General features: G+C 57.5%; 7 protein-coding genes across 7 annotated transcripts; 3 read left to right on the top strand and 4 right to left on the bottom strand.

The window, feature by feature from the left end:
* Window positions 1-787: 787 nt before the first annotated feature.
* On the top strand, window positions 788-2436 carry mcsA (putative citrate synthase Cit1; the record flags this gene model as incomplete). The annotated part of the gene is made up of 3 exons (XM_025693654.1): window positions 788-1005; window positions 1056-2189; window positions 2236-2436. The coding sequence occupies exons 1-3, from the start codon at window positions 955-957 to the stop codon at window positions 2434-2436; spliced, it is 1386 nt and encodes a 461-aa protein (XP_025552464.1). The 5' UTR covers window positions 788-954.
* A 182-nt stretch (window positions 2437-2618) lies between these two features.
* Window positions 2619-5124, bottom strand: BO97DRAFT_449896 (Zn(II)2Cys6 transcription factor). Its single transcript, XM_025698890.1, has 2 exons — window positions 4877-5124; window positions 2619-4783 (listed from the first exon to the last, which is right to left on the bottom strand). Exons 1-2 carry the CDS (start codon window positions 4982-4984, stop codon window positions 2795-2797), a joined length of 2097 nt encoding a protein of 698 aa, XP_025552463.1. The 5' UTR covers window positions 4985-5124; the 3' UTR covers window positions 2619-2794.
* Window positions 5125-5772: 648 nt separating this feature from the next.
* On the bottom strand, window positions 5773-8295 carry BO97DRAFT_37256 (putative very-long-chain acyl-CoA synthetase family protein (CefD1)). Its single transcript, XM_025692869.1, has 3 exons — window positions 7960-8295; window positions 6435-7896; window positions 5773-6359 (listed from the first exon to the last, which is right to left on the bottom strand). Exons 1-3 carry the CDS (start codon window positions 7967-7969, stop codon window positions 5942-5944), a joined length of 1890 nt encoding a protein of 629 aa, XP_025552462.1. The 5' UTR covers window positions 7970-8295; the 3' UTR covers window positions 5773-5941.
* Window position 8296: 1 nt separating this feature from the next.
* On the bottom strand, window positions 8297-9804 carry BO97DRAFT_449888 (NAD(P)/FAD-dependent oxidoreductase; the record flags this gene model as incomplete). Its single annotated transcript, XM_025698889.1, has 2 exons — window positions 8297-8939; window positions 8997-9804. 2 exons carry the CDS (start codon window positions 9802-9804, stop codon window positions 8452-8454), a joined length of 1296 nt encoding a protein of 431 aa, XP_025552461.1. The 3' UTR covers window positions 8297-8451.
* Window positions 9805-10046: 242 nt separating this feature from the next.
* BO97DRAFT_449886 (uncharacterized protein) lies at window positions 10047-10864 on the top strand (the record flags this gene model as incomplete). The annotated part of the gene is made up of 1 exon (XM_025698888.1): window positions 10047-10864. Exon 1 carries the CDS (start codon window positions 10205-10207, stop codon window positions 10862-10864), a length of 660 nt encoding a protein of 219 aa, XP_025552460.1. The 5' UTR covers window positions 10047-10204.
* Window positions 10865-12069: 1205 nt separating this feature from the next.
* On the top strand, window positions 12070-12804 carry BO97DRAFT_423517 (uncharacterized protein; the record flags this gene model as incomplete). Its single annotated transcript, XM_025696884.1, has 1 exon — window positions 12070-12804. One exon carries the CDS (start codon window positions 12070-12072, stop codon window positions 12802-12804), a length of 735 nt encoding a protein of 244 aa, XP_025552459.1.
* Window positions 12805-12954: 150 nt separating this feature from the next.
* On the bottom strand, window positions 12955-14352 carry BO97DRAFT_413322 (aminotransferase class I/II-fold pyridoxal phosphate-dependent enzyme; the record flags this gene model as incomplete). Its single annotated transcript, XM_025696281.1, has 3 exons — window positions 12955-13302; window positions 13349-13497; window positions 13557-14352. The coding sequence occupies 3 exons, from the start codon at window positions 14350-14352 to the stop codon at window positions 12955-12957; spliced, it is 1293 nt and encodes a 430-aa protein (XP_025552458.1).
* Window positions 14353-14392: the final 40 nt, after the last annotated feature.

Below are 14392 nucleotides of genomic sequence, written 5' to 3'. Positions count from 1 at the left end.
GTCAAGCCGTGGAGTGAAATCTCTGCCTGAGGCGTGGCTGGCGCCAATCAGATGAATGTGGCTGAAGAGAGAGAAGTTTGCAGCCACAGATGATGTAATAGCTCGGGGCGGTGTACTGCTGCCTTGATGCCTTACAATCCCAAGATTAATGCCCGAAAAACCAGGCCGAAACAATGCTACCCCGCACGGAGAAAGAGGGGAAGATCCACCATAGTGGAGAATAACAGTAAGAGTGAGAAAGTGTAAGAAAGTGAAAGTGGTCTGACAGAATCCCCTGTAGTGCACCACAAGTACAACGACAATGCTGAAAAAGAGGAACCAAGCAATTACTTCTGTTCTCATACCTCCAGCCTTCATCTTCATCCGACCCAGGGTGCTCTTCCCGCCGCAATCCAATTGAGGGCTCTATGAAAGGCTAAGGCAGACCGACGCAAATGTTCGGCGATGCTGATCGACGCATCAATAAAGAGGCGAGACGAGAGAAATCCGACCGGCACTGCAGGTACTTAGCACTATAGGTACAATTCCCACATATTACTTACTATTGAGTACTTACGACTAAGTTCCAAGTTACTACCCCTGGCTGACTGCACGGCGGTGAAGGGCAACTGGCCGCATGCAGCCGTGCCTTGCCTCGGCCGGATTCGCGGTGATCAGCTCCGCGGCCAACCGCCCTCACGACCGAGGCTAGTACAGTGCAGTCTTGTAGTACTGTACAGTACTTGGGTACTGCCAGTAAGTATATGGGCTTCCTGGGGGAGGTATTCTTCCCTTCCCCTCTCTTTATCTCCTCGTCTCCTTGTCTCCTTGTCTCCTTGTAACGCCTCTCCCCCCTTCTCTCTCGCTCTCTCTCCTGGAATTAACTCATAATCGATTGTCAAGACAGGCTCTTGACTCCTTTCCCCCTTCTCCCACAACTTCTGTAACACACACACACACACACACACGCACAACATGGCTCTCCCTATACGCACCACCACCCGTCATGTCTCGCGGCTGACCCAGGTGCGTCCTTCCCAGGTGTTCGTCGTGTCCCACTGAATCTGATCGTTTAGACCTCCCTCCGACGCTCCTATGCCACCGAACCCGACCTCAAAACCGCCCTCAAGGCCGTCATCCCCGCCAAACGGGACCTCCTCAAACAAGTCAAAGCGCGCAGTGACCAAGTCATCGGCGAGGTGACCGTGGGCAACGTAATCGGCGGGATGCGGGGTCTGAAAGCCCTCCTGTGGGAAGGCTCGGTACTAGACCCGAACGAGGGCATCCGGTTCCACGGGAAGACCATCAAGGACTGCCAGCGGGAACTGCCCAAAGGCCCCGTGGGCACGGAGATGCTCCCCGAGGCCATGTTCTGGCTGCTGCTGACGGGCCAAGTGCCCTCGACCGCCCAAGTGCGGGCCTTCTCCCGCCAGCTGGCCGAACAATCCCACCTCCCCGCGCATCTGCTCACCCTCATCAAGTCCTTCCCCCGCGACATGCACCCCATGACCCAGCTGTCCATCGCCGTGGCCGCCCTCAACACCGAATCCCGCTTCGCCCAGGCGTACGCCCGCGGTCTGCCCAAGGCCGAGTACTGGGAGCCGACCTTCGACGACGCGATCGCGCTGCTGGCCAAGATCCCCCGCGTCGCCGCGCTGGTCTTCCGCCCGGACGCCGTGGACCAGGTCGGCACGCAGCCGCTGGACGGCGCGCTCGACTGGTCGGCCAACTTCGCGGCCCTGCTGGGCAAGGCCGACCCGAAGCAGCACGGCGACTTCCACGACCTGCTGCGCCTGTACCTGGCACTGCACGGCGATCACGAGGGCGGCAATGTGTCGGCGCACACGACGCATCTGGTGGGCAGTGCGCTCAGCGATCCGTTCCTCAGCTACAGCGCCGGCCTGTTGGGGCTGGCTGGTCCGCTGCACGGGCTGGCGGCCCAGGAGGTGCTGCGCTGGATTCTGTCGATGCAGACGGAGATCGGGGCAGGGGCCTCGGACGACGCCGTGCGCGAGTATCTCTGGACCACGCTGCGGTCTGGCCGCGTGGTGCCGGGCTATGGACATGGCGTGCTGCGTCAGCCGGACCCGCGCTTCCAGGCGCTGATGGACTTCGCGGCCGCGCGCCCGGACGTCAAGGCCAACCCAGTGTTCAAGCTGGTGCAGCAGACGTCGGAGATCGCGCCGGGCGTGTTGACGGAACATGGAAAGGTGAGTGACCCGTTTCTAGACAAGGGAAACGGACTGACAGTCGCAGACCAAGAACCCGCACCCGAACGTGGACGCTGCATCGGGCGTGCTCTTCTACCACTACGGATTCACCCAGCCCCTCTACTACACCGTCACGTTCGGAGTGAGCCGGGCCCTGGGCCCGCTGGTGCAGTTGATCTGGGATCGTGCCTTGGGGCTGCCCATCGAGCGGCCCAAGAGTATCAACCTGCAGGGTCTGAGTGCATGAGCAGCAAGGAACTGTCACAATACCATCATATGTATTTACACTTCTAGCATCGAGCCCAAGCATAGTAGCCATATCCAAATCAACCCACAATCCCTAAACTAGATGTACGGAGCGTTCCGGGGGAGAACCCCCGGACCCCCCTTTCTTTCAGCTCCCTGGCCTACCTCAATCTTCTAACCAGTAGTATAAGTATTCCGGGGGAGAACCCCCGGACCCCCCTTTCCTTCAACTCCCCAGGCACCTCAATCCCAAAACCAGATGTATAAGACATCCGGGGGAGAACCCCCGGACCCCCCTTTCCTTCAGCTTCCTGGCCCACCTCAACCTTACACCCCGAGCACAAAGTAAAGATTAAAGATTACCCAAACATAGTCCTCAACTCACTCTCCTCCATAACCTCACTCCAATGCTTCCCCCCGTCGACCCCCATCTCCACCTCCCGATCCCCAACCTCCCAAATCCTCGCAATCAGCGCCTTCAGCACCCGAATCGGCTTCGACGGAAGACTATACTCCAGCACACTGACCCGCTGCATCACCACCCTCCGCCCCTGACTCACCCGGATCGCCATCCCACTCAGCGGGCCTTTGCCTTCTACCTCACCCTGCGGATCCGGCGCCCGCAACCCCGTCGCAATAGACAGGTACAGCAGCGGCTGGATAACCCGCGACCCGGACTCCAGCGGAATTCGCCGTACCAGCTCCAGTAGCTCCAGCGCCTGCGTCTGCAGGGCCCATATATGCTCCGCACCTTCCGGGACGGAGGTGTGGATGTGCTCGTCGCGCAGGTCGGCGAAGGTTTGGTACAGGTGCAGTAGCGCCGCGAGGCGGTAGCCTTCTGCTACGTCGATTAGGTGGGAGAGCGGGGTCATGGCGTCGCCTGTTTCTGTGAGGTCTGTTGTGGTGGTGGTGGTGCTGGGGCTGGTCGTGTCTGGTTGGATGGCGAGTGTGAGGAGGGTGGTGCGCAGGGCGCGCGCGGCGGTGATGTCGGCGATGAGGGCTTGGAAGGTGTGCATGGTGGCGTGGGTGGGCGTGCGGCGGAGGCGCTTGGTGTGTTGTTTGCAGAGGAGGATTGTGTTGGCGAAGATATCCAGTATGTGGCGCGAGACGCCGACCCAGGGGTGGGGCGTGGTGAGGGTTGTGAGGGTTGGTGCGCCGGGTTGGGTATGCGTTGGGGCTGGGGCTGCTGAGCTCTGGGCAGGCAGGCTGGTGTCTTCGTCGCTGACAACCCGGCAGAGAATGTCCCAGTAGGCGCAGCTATCGTTGAAGAAGTCCAGGTAGATACGGTCGGTGGGCGGCGCCAGGAGCATCCCCGGCTGGTTGTAGTAGGCTAGGATGGTCTTCATTTTCCTGAGCAGCGGGATCCCCAGTTGCTGGCTGTCCGTCCAGCAGGTCGTGGTGCCGATGCCGGTCAGGGCCAGAAGCAGGCCCGTCGGGAATCGGCGCGATGAGCTCTGCGTGAAGAACGACAACTCCTGCTGGATGGCTTGCATAGCGGCAGTCCAGGAGCTGGTGGCTGTCGCGTAGACGTGCGGTAGCTGCTCGGCCAGGTGTAGCGCTGACATCGTCTGCAGGCTGTGGAAGACCGCTGCGTTGTGGCTCCATGTGCTGGCTGCCAGTTTGCGGATCAGGTTGCGGTCCGAGTCGAAGCTCGACCACATCGCGCACACATTTTTGAACCAGTACTCGATCAGGAAGGTCGTGGTTTCGCTCATGGCCGGGCTGGGGAGGAGGTGTGGTGCTGTTGTTGTGTCGGAGAGTAGTCGAGGGCCGTCCAGTATATCCCCTTCCACCGTGACATCCATGTCCAGGTCTGCCTCGAGAAAGGCCTGGAATGCTGCTGTTGCTGCTGGTGGCTCATTCGACTCCTCGAGAGCACCAAGAGCATACGCCTTCTCCCGTATATCCTCCTGCACATACGACCCATCCTGGCCTTGACCCTGACCCAGACCTTGCGCAGGATCCTCTCCCTCCAACCCCATCAACCACCCAAACCCATCCACATAAATCCTCCCATACAACTCCGCCATCCCATCCAAGCTCCCCACCGTAGGAATCCCCCCTTCCCCCTCCGTATCCCCCTGCGCAAGCAACCCAGGCGCAGCTTCAAACGCCTCCTCCAACCGCGCCAGCGTATGATTCTCCATGGACCCAGTCGACTCGGGCGTCCCTTGCGAGACATCCCGCTCATCCCCTCCACTTCCACTCGCCGCTCTCCTCCTCCTCCTTGTGGCAGTCGAAGAAACCTCATGTTTAGTCGACCACTTGAACTCACGCTGATACCCGGGACACGTGCGCCCCTTACTCACGCACGCATTACACGCGGGTCTCGTCTCGTCGCACTGAACCTTGAATGTGCGTCCATGTTAGTGCCATCTTCTCACACAAACCCATTTCATACCAAGAAAGGAGCACCAGAATCTGGAAGGGAAATTGCTCACCCGCCGTGATTTACAAGTCTTGCAGCCCGTGCGAAACCGGCGACCTTGCCGAGTATCCCTTTCCGAGCTTCTAGGCGAGGATTCGGATTTCGTGATCGTGGAGGACATTATTTTCGTCTCATATCATGTCATCTAGAGTAATTTTTCTGTCACAGGATGATAACTTCCTGTTGTTTCGAATCGACGATGGATGCTAACAAAGGATGACGCCGGGGATCAGCCGAAATGCGGAGAAGGGCGTCGATCTTATACTAGCAGTGAGGGGGAGAACATTGGCATTGGCACTCGCTGGCAGGCTGGCTTATCTTTTGCCTTCCACGTGAGGAGACACCGGGCGCCTGCATGAAGATAAGAGACGGCTGATAAGACGTTGGCTGGAGTCTGTGTGACGAGTACAAACTCTTTACGATGCTATCGTGTCGAGGTGATAACTATGGAGATAATAGAGGGTCCCTTGTTATAGCCCAGCCCCGGTCTGGCTTCTTATCGCGTACCGCTAGGCACACTCGCTGGAGCCCTACTATACTCGAGGAGAACGGGGTATACCCGACCGTATCCGGTACGGCTCGTGGTTTTGTGTAAGGCGCTGGTGGTCTGGGGTGGTTACAGTCTGGATGAGTCGTTCGTTGATTGTTGAATGCGATAGAGTGCGTTGGTCCTGTTTTGGATGGCTGGGCAGCTGGGGTTGACAGCTGGTCGGTCCGGTTGAGAACCCACGAACTATTAGAGTGAGTGTCTTGGCGTCATAGACTACATGCTGCTAGCGGGTGACGCCGGCTAAGCCTTGAAGATGGATACGGCCCGGTGGCGGTGGAGCCTACGAACTAGGTGCCATTACGGAAATAGGGATGTCAAGTCACTGGCAAGAGAGTCGAGGTTTGAGGCTAGGTCAGTGAGTGGGGATTGTAACAGGGGTCCCGGTTCTTCCTGGATTGCTTCGTAAACTTGGTTTAGGATGAGGTGGGCCAAGAAGCTGAAAGAAAGGGGGGTCCGGGGGTTCTCCCCCGGAATGCTCCATATATCTATTTAGGGATTGTGTGTCGGTGAGTGCGCTTCATATCACCTTCACAATCTCGCCTCACCCCCAACCAACCGCTTCCAATCCCCCTCTCCAAAGGGCACATACCCGTCCGCCCCCGGAGGCAGCCAATGCAACTGATCGTCCTGCCCACCGACGACGTGCGTGCCCAGCTTTGCCGGGTCAACGCCCTCCTCGCGCAACGGCACTTTATTCTGCTTGTGATTATGGATATGCGACGCCTGTGAGACCAGGCGCAAAAACACCGGCACGGCGTAGCGCGGCAGGCGGGCGCGCGCATACCGCGCCAGCGCCGTGAGGTCCAGTTGTCCGTCTTTACCCGCTGCGAGCTGGAGCGCGGCACACCCAGCGCGACCGTCGTGCGACGGTACGAGAACCCCGTAGACGTTGGCTTCCTGGACACCTGGGTATTCGCCGAGGACGTGGGCTACCTCTGCCGTGGAGCTGTGCAGCCCGTTAGTCTAGTTGAACATTCATCAAGGCATCTGGCTGGATTTCAAAGTTGCCTGGCAAACTTACACATTCTCACTCTTCCATCGGAAGGTATCCCCCAAGCGATCGAGGAAATACCAGCGCCCGTCGGCGTCGCGCCGCAGCGCATCCCCGGACCGATACCACAGATCGCCGGGCTGGAAGACGTCGCGCACGAACTTCTTATCCGTGGCGTCCTTGTTGCGCCAGTAGCCCGAAAACGCCGACTCAGCCGGCACGCGCACCAGCATCTCGCCGCCCACCTCGTACGGCTGACGCACCGCCCACCCGGTTTTTGGGTCGCGCTGGACATCACCCGTCTGCGGGTCGATGGCGACGGGAGCGTAGACCCCGCGCATGATCCACCGGGAGAGGGCGCCGTGGTGCCCGACGGCGCTGGCCGTGAACGGGCCCCGGTTGTAGTTGTACAGACTAAACACGCCCTCCGTGCTGTTGAAGAACTCGCCCACCTCCGCGATGCCGAACCGGTCCCGGAACCGCGTCCACACGTCCGGCCGCAGCCCGTTGCCGTACATCATGCGCACCCGGTGCTGGCGGTCCAGCGGCGAGGGTGGCGCTGCCAGCAGATACCGGGCTGTCTCGCCGACGTACACGAAGACCGTCGACTCCGAGTCCCGGATATCCTGCCAGAAGTGCCGGACGCTGAAGCGCGGCGCGATCGCCACGCTTGTCCCCCGCGCCAGCGCTACGATCACCGCCACCGCTGACGTGCCGTGGTAGAGCGGCATCGCGCTGTACCACCGGTCGCCGCCGGGGCCGACCTTGTCGCGCGTGGAGTACTCGCGCAGCCTTAAGGCGACGTGCAGGCGTTCCATGGTGAAGGGGCATCCCTTAGGCAGGCCTGTTGTCCCGGACGTGTAGAGCAGGATGGAAGGCGCGCTGCCCTTAGTGTTGCGCGCTAGTTGGCCGTTCTCGGGGACCTCTGCCGGCAGCGCGGCGAGAGTGGTGGTGGTGAAGGCTTCGTCCAGCGTGATCAGCGTCAGACCCAGTTCGGTCTCCAGCGTCGTCCGCCGTTCGTCGATGCGCGCGCGACATTCCGCGTCCGGATCCACCAGCAGCAGCTTCGCGCCGCTGAGGCCCAAACAGTGCACCAGCGCATCGCCGGCGAGATGGTGGTTGATGGCCGCGGGCGCTGCCCCAATACTCCACAGCCCGAGCCAGGCGAAGATGAATTCTGCACGGCTCTGGAGGTAAAATGCGACCAGGTCGCCTGGTTGCACGCCGCGCTGGCGGTAGAACTGGGCGTAGCGGGCGGCGGCAGCCAGCACTTCGCGGTAGGTGAAGGAGCGCTCGCGCGTCCAGATAGCGATCAGATCCGGGTAATTCGTCGCTGCCTCGAGGAAATTGAACCACAGGTTGACTTGGCCTTGACTTTGGGCGTGCTGGGTGCTGCGGGTTGCCTGCCGCACAGTGCGCAGCACGCCTAGATCTTTGGTTAAGTGAAATTTGGCATTGAGGTAGGCTGCTGCTGTGAGAGCGGCAGCGGTTGCTGTGATACAACGGTTAGTATGGCATCTAATATACAAACAGGAAGCGCCAAAATTGTACATACCTAGAGCCATGACGAGGTTGATAATGAGAAAACGATCTCAGTGTTGGGCGGGTCGTATTTGAATGGGGGGCGAATGAATTGGCAATTGCCGGACATCCTCGGTTCTTCTCCACCCATTCCGGCTCGTCGCTTCATGCAAGACAAGAAAGAAACTTGGCTAGCGGGGTCCACTCGATTGGCTGGTTATCTTTTCTGAAAGGCCTGTTTGTGCTCTCATTATTAGGCTTTTGATCCTGCTTCTCGCATTGCTGAGAGTCTATGTGTTGGGTTTCAACTTCCAAGGCACCTCACGTATAATTCAGGCCCACCCAAGGAAATCCTACAATCCCTCAGTCGGATGCAACCGCAGAGCGACAAGCTTATTTGACTGAAGAGACGACATTCGCACTGATCGCTGCGCTAACTACATCCCCGCAGTTGTGTCCATGCGCCTCGTATTACCCCCATCCGTGCATGCATGCATACGTCTGTGTCGTGGCCAGCGCCACCCCCTCACACCAACTCTCGAAACTCTGTGGAGGGAATCAGTTTCTCGTGCACGCCTTTCTCATCAGGCTGGATTGTCTTCCACGCCCACGCCTCGTCTTTTTCGGGCCCGTTGCTCACACCTTGCAGCACGTTCACCACATACCGTCCGATCGTGGGAAGGAACTTGTAGCTGTGAAATGAACCCCCAACGGCTAGATAAAGGTTCGCCAACCGAGGGTCGGGATGCCGAGTGATCAGCGGATGCTGGCTGGGGGAGATGGCATCCCAGCAGAGGCGATACCACTCCGGACGTCGTCGTCCCTCGTTCAGCAGCTCAGGCAGTCGGGGACGAATCTCGTTTAAGTGCCTCTCCTGCAGCTTCTGAGGCACTGTCAATTGATCCTGCACCGGAACGGAGATCTCATGACCTGATGCGGTCTGGATGGTATTGGTGAAGGAGCTGGCCGTAGTAAACTTGAGGATCCCGTCTGCGGTGGGCGGAATAACCTCTCCTGGATAGCAGTGTCAGCTGCGTCAACAAATCACAAAAGCCAAGGGGATAGACTCGCCTTGCCCACCGTAGACAAACACCGGCAGCTGTGCGTAGCGCTCCTGCTCCGCGGGAGTCAACCGAAAATGCGACACACAGACCCCGGCAGCCGTGATCTGTCGCTCGACACGGTTTACATCCGGGAGTTCCAGCTCGTCCTCAATCGACGACATGAGCTGGCTCGTCCACGCACCCGTGGCCAGAACAACCTTATCGGCACGGTAGACCGTCCCGTCGGCGGTCTTCACCCCCAGTGATCCGCCGTTGTCCCGCGTGATGCGACGCGCCTCGCCGGTTTTAAATCGGACGCCTCGTTGCACGGCCTCGTGGGTCAGGATCTGCAGCGCCTTGCCTGCATCCGCCCAACCGGCAGATGGGTTGAAGTAATAGGACCCGAACGGTGAGCAGTCGGTTTGTTGCAGCAGTCCGCCCCATGCTTGTCGGACCTCCTCCTCCGTCATGTCGACCACACAATCGTCGTGGCCCGCGCGGTGGAAGTTCTCGCGCACTCGGATGGCGGTCTTGCTGTCTTTCTCGTCCATGCAGATCCAGCCTGTGGGATGGTGGACTCCTGCTGCTTGGAAGCAGGGGTGGGATTGCCAGGCTTCGATGGCCTCGAACCCGAGGGCCATGTAGAGAGGATTGGTGTAGTCGGCGCGGATGATCTTGTTGAGGTCGGTTGAAGCTGCAGGCAAGGGAGGCGCAGGACTGCGATCGAGGAGGAGAATGCGTGGTTGCGGCGTTTGGAGCGATAGATGGTAGGCTGTACTGACACCAAAGATGCCCGCACCAACAATGAGAATCTCATAAGGCGTGTCTACGGTCATGATGAAAGGAACCGATCGGAGATCGGACTTAGTAGCACAAAGAAGTGATTGTAGTATTGAGATTCGACAATGGGATTGTAAAGGAAAATGCCCGGATGATGAAAGGAGAAAGAAAAGGGTGGAGGTGGTGAGGGGAGAGAAAGAACTTGGGCTTATCTGATCATCGTCTGTCTGATATCATTGCCTTTATCCTTCCCCTCTCCACCATTCTTATCCGTTTAGTATAAATACTAGTCCAAATCCCCTTTTCTGTCTTCAGTGTCGAGCTACCTCAGGTTTGGATCTGCTGCATCATCCACTTACCCCGTTCGACATGTTTATATCTAACGTCTCGTTTTAGGTAGTTCACGATATCGCACCCGGTGGTTGAACAGGCAGACCGTTGCCTCTTGCTCTCATCATGTCTGCTGCAGGTGACAGGACCTTCGCGGAAAGGAAAAGAGCCCGATATATGGAAAAGAGCAAGAGCACTGAAGAACAGTTCGCTAGAAGAGACACATTGACGCTTCCTCGCCGGAAGCTCTCTGCGCCCAGCCATGCCACCGACCGCCCCGTGGTGCACGCCAGTGTCATCGTACCAGGGCGTGGCTCCCCTGCCGATAATAAAGGTAAAGCCACGAACACTCAAAGTGGCATTCCGCGGTCGGGGCGTGGCTCACCCACCGATGTTAGAGGTAAGGCTAAGCACAGCCAGACTGGCATCCCAACGCCGGGTCGTGCTCGCTCGAATAGCCGGGCGCGTCCCGTTGCGTCCGAGCAGAGCGCGAACCCCGCGCACGCGTTGCCTGGTCTGCGTAACCAATTCCCAATTGAAAGATGCTACCGATGTAAGCATGCGCTTGATGATGATCAGATCGTGCGCATCAACTACACAGGCGGCAAGCCCGTCGTCACGCGCTGGCATTCTTCTTGCCAGATTGGGCTCATTGCCGAGGAGGTACTGAAACTTGTTCTCCAGGACAATGCGCCCAAGGGTGAAGATGAGGTGAAAGACCTCGTGGAGAAGGTCGCCACCATGCTCCATATATGTCATTTCGACGGCTTGGAGAGCTCTGAGTGAAGCATTCGTTTGTTTAGGTTACTTTAGTTACTCGTATTTCTTAGTGGTCAATGGAACTCATTTTTGGTTTTTCTTGATACAGCCCTGGATGAGATGTGGTTTGCCACAGAGAACAGTGGGTAGCATGAGGACTGGGGGTTTAAATGACGGACTGAGTTGGGCTACAAGCAGATAGTCATGGGAGTGACAGATGTGGTATTATGGATGGATTAGTGATACTACCCCTGTATGCATGCGTTGAGTAGCATTGCATGAAATTGTATAGATCCAAAAGAAGATAATACGGCACTGATAGCCCTGCTATCTTATCCATTCATACTTTATTTATTTTTTATTCTATTCAGCTTGTAGTTACTACCATCTATGTGAGGACTCGGATCAAGCCCAAGCCAGAAGATCTACATATCTCCGCGAATCTACCAAGAGACATCTTAACATGAGTCTCTTATTAAGCTCATGTCTTGCATACTTCTGTCCAGTCAACCATATAATAGCTATAATTCACTACATGTACCACTCTGTTTATTAGTTTCGTCTCCAAAGTGCCTTAAGTAGAAAATATTTGGAGAGCCACCGAAGTATAGTGATAGTGCAGTTATTGCTGGAAGAGCCGAGGATTGCTATGGTGTTGATACTGCCGCCTTCCTTTTTGGGAAATGCGTCATGGGATCCATTATTTAGATTTCCCCTCTACCTCTTCTTCCCTTCTCTCACCTCTTCCAGTCCGTATGCCATGCACACAATGATCAGCATCATAAAGCTCTACTATTTCACTGAGTCTAGTATTCCTTAGCAGGTGTTATGCTTGCTCGTTGGATTCAGTGCTTCGACATGCAATCCTCACTTGGCCACTCCGGAGACTCCGAGCACTACATTTTCGCTCATATTTGCTCAAAGCGCCTGCTCTTTGTCTACACCATCACGCTTTGTTTGTTTTCTTTCTTTCTCTTTGTGGTGAGCCTGCGTGATTCCCGAGTACTCACCCCAACAATGACTTTCCTACCCTCATTATGCATCCAAACAATGACCAGCCGAGTGTTTCAATGCAGGAAAAAGATGCTCGACGTTTCCCAGAGCGCTGCGTGGCAATATATAACATCTCATGAACCTCTGGTTTACTGCGAATATCGGCATCCACATCGTCTTTGTGTCGTAGCGCAGCACGACTCCACAAGTTCAAGCACGGAAGGAAGAGCGATCTCGTGATGCCGTTCTCCGGGATATACCCTGCAAATGGCAAGGTGTATCGCCGCAAGCACTTTGCTAGCGGGAGACACAAGGATCCCCAACAGTCCAGGGACGTAAGTGACGCGGAGGCGGCTCACTCTCCTCATCATACAACGGTGGATTGGACGGGCCACGATCCGGCTTTCCGGCCCCAGAAAGGTTCCGACTATGAAGCACAGGCAGTGTGCAAACTCTCGGCTGCGAATGTTGCGGTGTCCCCCGCCTTATGCTGGAGAGATGCGCTGTGGGAAGGCTACGCACCGCGAGTCCAGAACTGGGGCCCAGCGACAGTCCGCATCGGCCTGGGCACCACGGAGCGTCTCTGCTCGGTTCTTCTGGACACGGGCAGCCCTTATAATATAATTTTCCGTGATCATGCTCTCACCATCCCCGGAGCCATCATACGCGAGTGCGATCCCTTCTACATAGAAGACTGGGGTAAAGAGGATGGCACGTTATCTCACAGCCACAAGGTTTCCTCCTACGCTGTCTTTTTTGTCTACGTCCCGGAGCACCTTAGTAGACAATGCTCGAATCGACGCTGGGAGCGCATAGTCGTGAGAGCATGGTGTGTCTCGGGATGGTCGGACAACCCGGTACTTCTCGGTATCCCCTTCATGTACCAAGAGTCAATCACTCTGGATGTCAGGAATGGGACTGGAGTGCTCGGCTCTGGCGGCTTTGAGTTCCGTTTGGATTTGACTTCTGATTAGTGTGATACCTGGTGAGATCCCAAGTCTTTGATATATGCTCGATCATTATGCACAATTTGCTTCTTATACATTTCCCCCAATATGCACACCTCTCTCTTTATGTACCTGTCGTTTATGTGCACTTCACTCGTATCCACTGTACCACAACACTCACAACCGCGCAATCTTCGTGATCTGCATCTGCGCTTCCCCCTGCATCTCCCCCAACCACTCCTGGATGGTCTCCACCAGCCCATCAATCTCATCCTCCGTGTTCCCAGCATGAAGACACACCCGCACGCGCTCCTGGCCCGCCGGGACCGTCGGCGGCAGGATGGCGCGCACGACATATCCTCGTTTCTGACACGCAGCGGCCAGTCTCCGGGGCAAGGCGCAGCGCAGCGAGAAGATGGGGGAACCGGGATGGTGGTCCAGGGTGAAGAGGGTCGCATCCTCGGGTTGAATCGCACTCAAGCGCTCCCGAAGATAGCGGATCCGTTGATGCAGCGTCTCTTGCAGCTAGTCGAGTCAGCTCTACCCAGCCTTCTTTACAGGACAAACATACCTCGACCGTCTCGCCGCCGTCCAACAACTCATACGCCGTGCGTATCGCCGCGAGGAAGGGGAACCCCAAGGCCGTGGTATAGATCAAGCTCCGCGCATAGTTGATGAGGTACTCCCTGGTATCGGGGTCACATAGCACGACCGCTGCGGCTGTTAGCATCCTTTCCTCTCTTTCACACCACTACACTCAGGAAAGAGGAATAACATACCACCGTGACACCCTAACGCCTTCCCGAACGTATGCACTCTTACAAACATCTTCCCCTGAAGCCCCAGCTCCTGCACGACACCAGCGCCCCTAGGCCCACAGACGCCAGTAGCATGCGCCTCATCCACAACCCAATACCCATTGCCTTTCGGCAACAACTCATCCACAACATCCACGAACTCCTTCAACGGTGCCACATCGCCGTCCATACTGTACACGGACTCAACAACTACAAACACGTTCCGGGACCCGTCTCGCACGCCAGCATCAATCTGCACCTGCTGCGCCAGCACCCGACGCAGACTCTCCGGGCAACTGTGGCGGAAGGGCAGACGGCGGGCGGCGCGCGAGCGCCGCATGCCCTCGTGCGCGCTGGCATGGATCGCCTCATCGTACAGAATCAGGTCGCCTGGCTGCGGCAGCGTCGAGAGCACGCCCAGGTTCGCGTCGAAGCCGCTGTTGAAGAGTAGCGCCGTCGCGCTGCCGTGGAAACTCGCCAGGAAGGTCTCGAGCTGCTCTGTGTAGACGGAGTTCCCGTCTAGCAGCCGCGAGCCGCCGCTGGCGAAGGGGTGCGAGGCTGGGAGGGATTGCAGGTGGGCGAGGTAGCGCTCGCGGTAGAGGGGCGAGGTCGATAGCGATAGGAAGTCGTTGGAGGAGAAGTCTGTGGCGTTGGGGGAGGGGAGGGTCAATTTGCGGAGGACGTTGTTGCGGGCGCGCTGCTGGAGGGTTTGGCGGAGGGTGTGGCGGAGGGTGCCTGGTTGGGGGGATGAGGATGAGGATGAGGGTGTGGGGGTCATCGTGTGTGTGTGTGTGTGTGTGTGTGTGTGTGTGTGTGTG

This window comes from Aspergillus homomorphus (assembly GCF_003184865.1).
Source record: "Aspergillus homomorphus CBS 101889 unplaced genomic scaffold BO97scaffold_13, whole genome shotgun sequence".
In the NCBI taxonomy this organism is placed as follows: Eukaryota; Fungi; Ascomycota; class Eurotiomycetes; order Eurotiales; family Aspergillaceae; genus Aspergillus; species Aspergillus homomorphus.
Note: the sequence above shows the minus strand (reverse complement) of the source record. Positions and strands in the feature narration are given on the sequence as shown.

Excerpts from the sequence above, each read along its gene's own strand:
- BO97DRAFT_449896 (XM_025698890.1), bottom strand. The coding sequence starts at position 4,984 with ATGTCCTCCACGATCACGAAATCCGAATCCTCGCCTAGAAGCTCGGAA. Across the intron at positions 4,784-4,876 it reads AGACTTGTAAATCACGGCGG|GTTCAGTGCGACGAGACGAG; the intron begins GTGAGCAATTTC and ends CGCACATTCAAG.
- BO97DRAFT_37256 (XM_025692869.1), bottom strand. Across the intron at positions 6,360-6,434 it reads CGATGGAAGAGTGAGAATGT|CTCCACGGCAGAGGTAGCCC; the intron begins GTAAGTTTGCCA and ends CGGGCTGCACAG.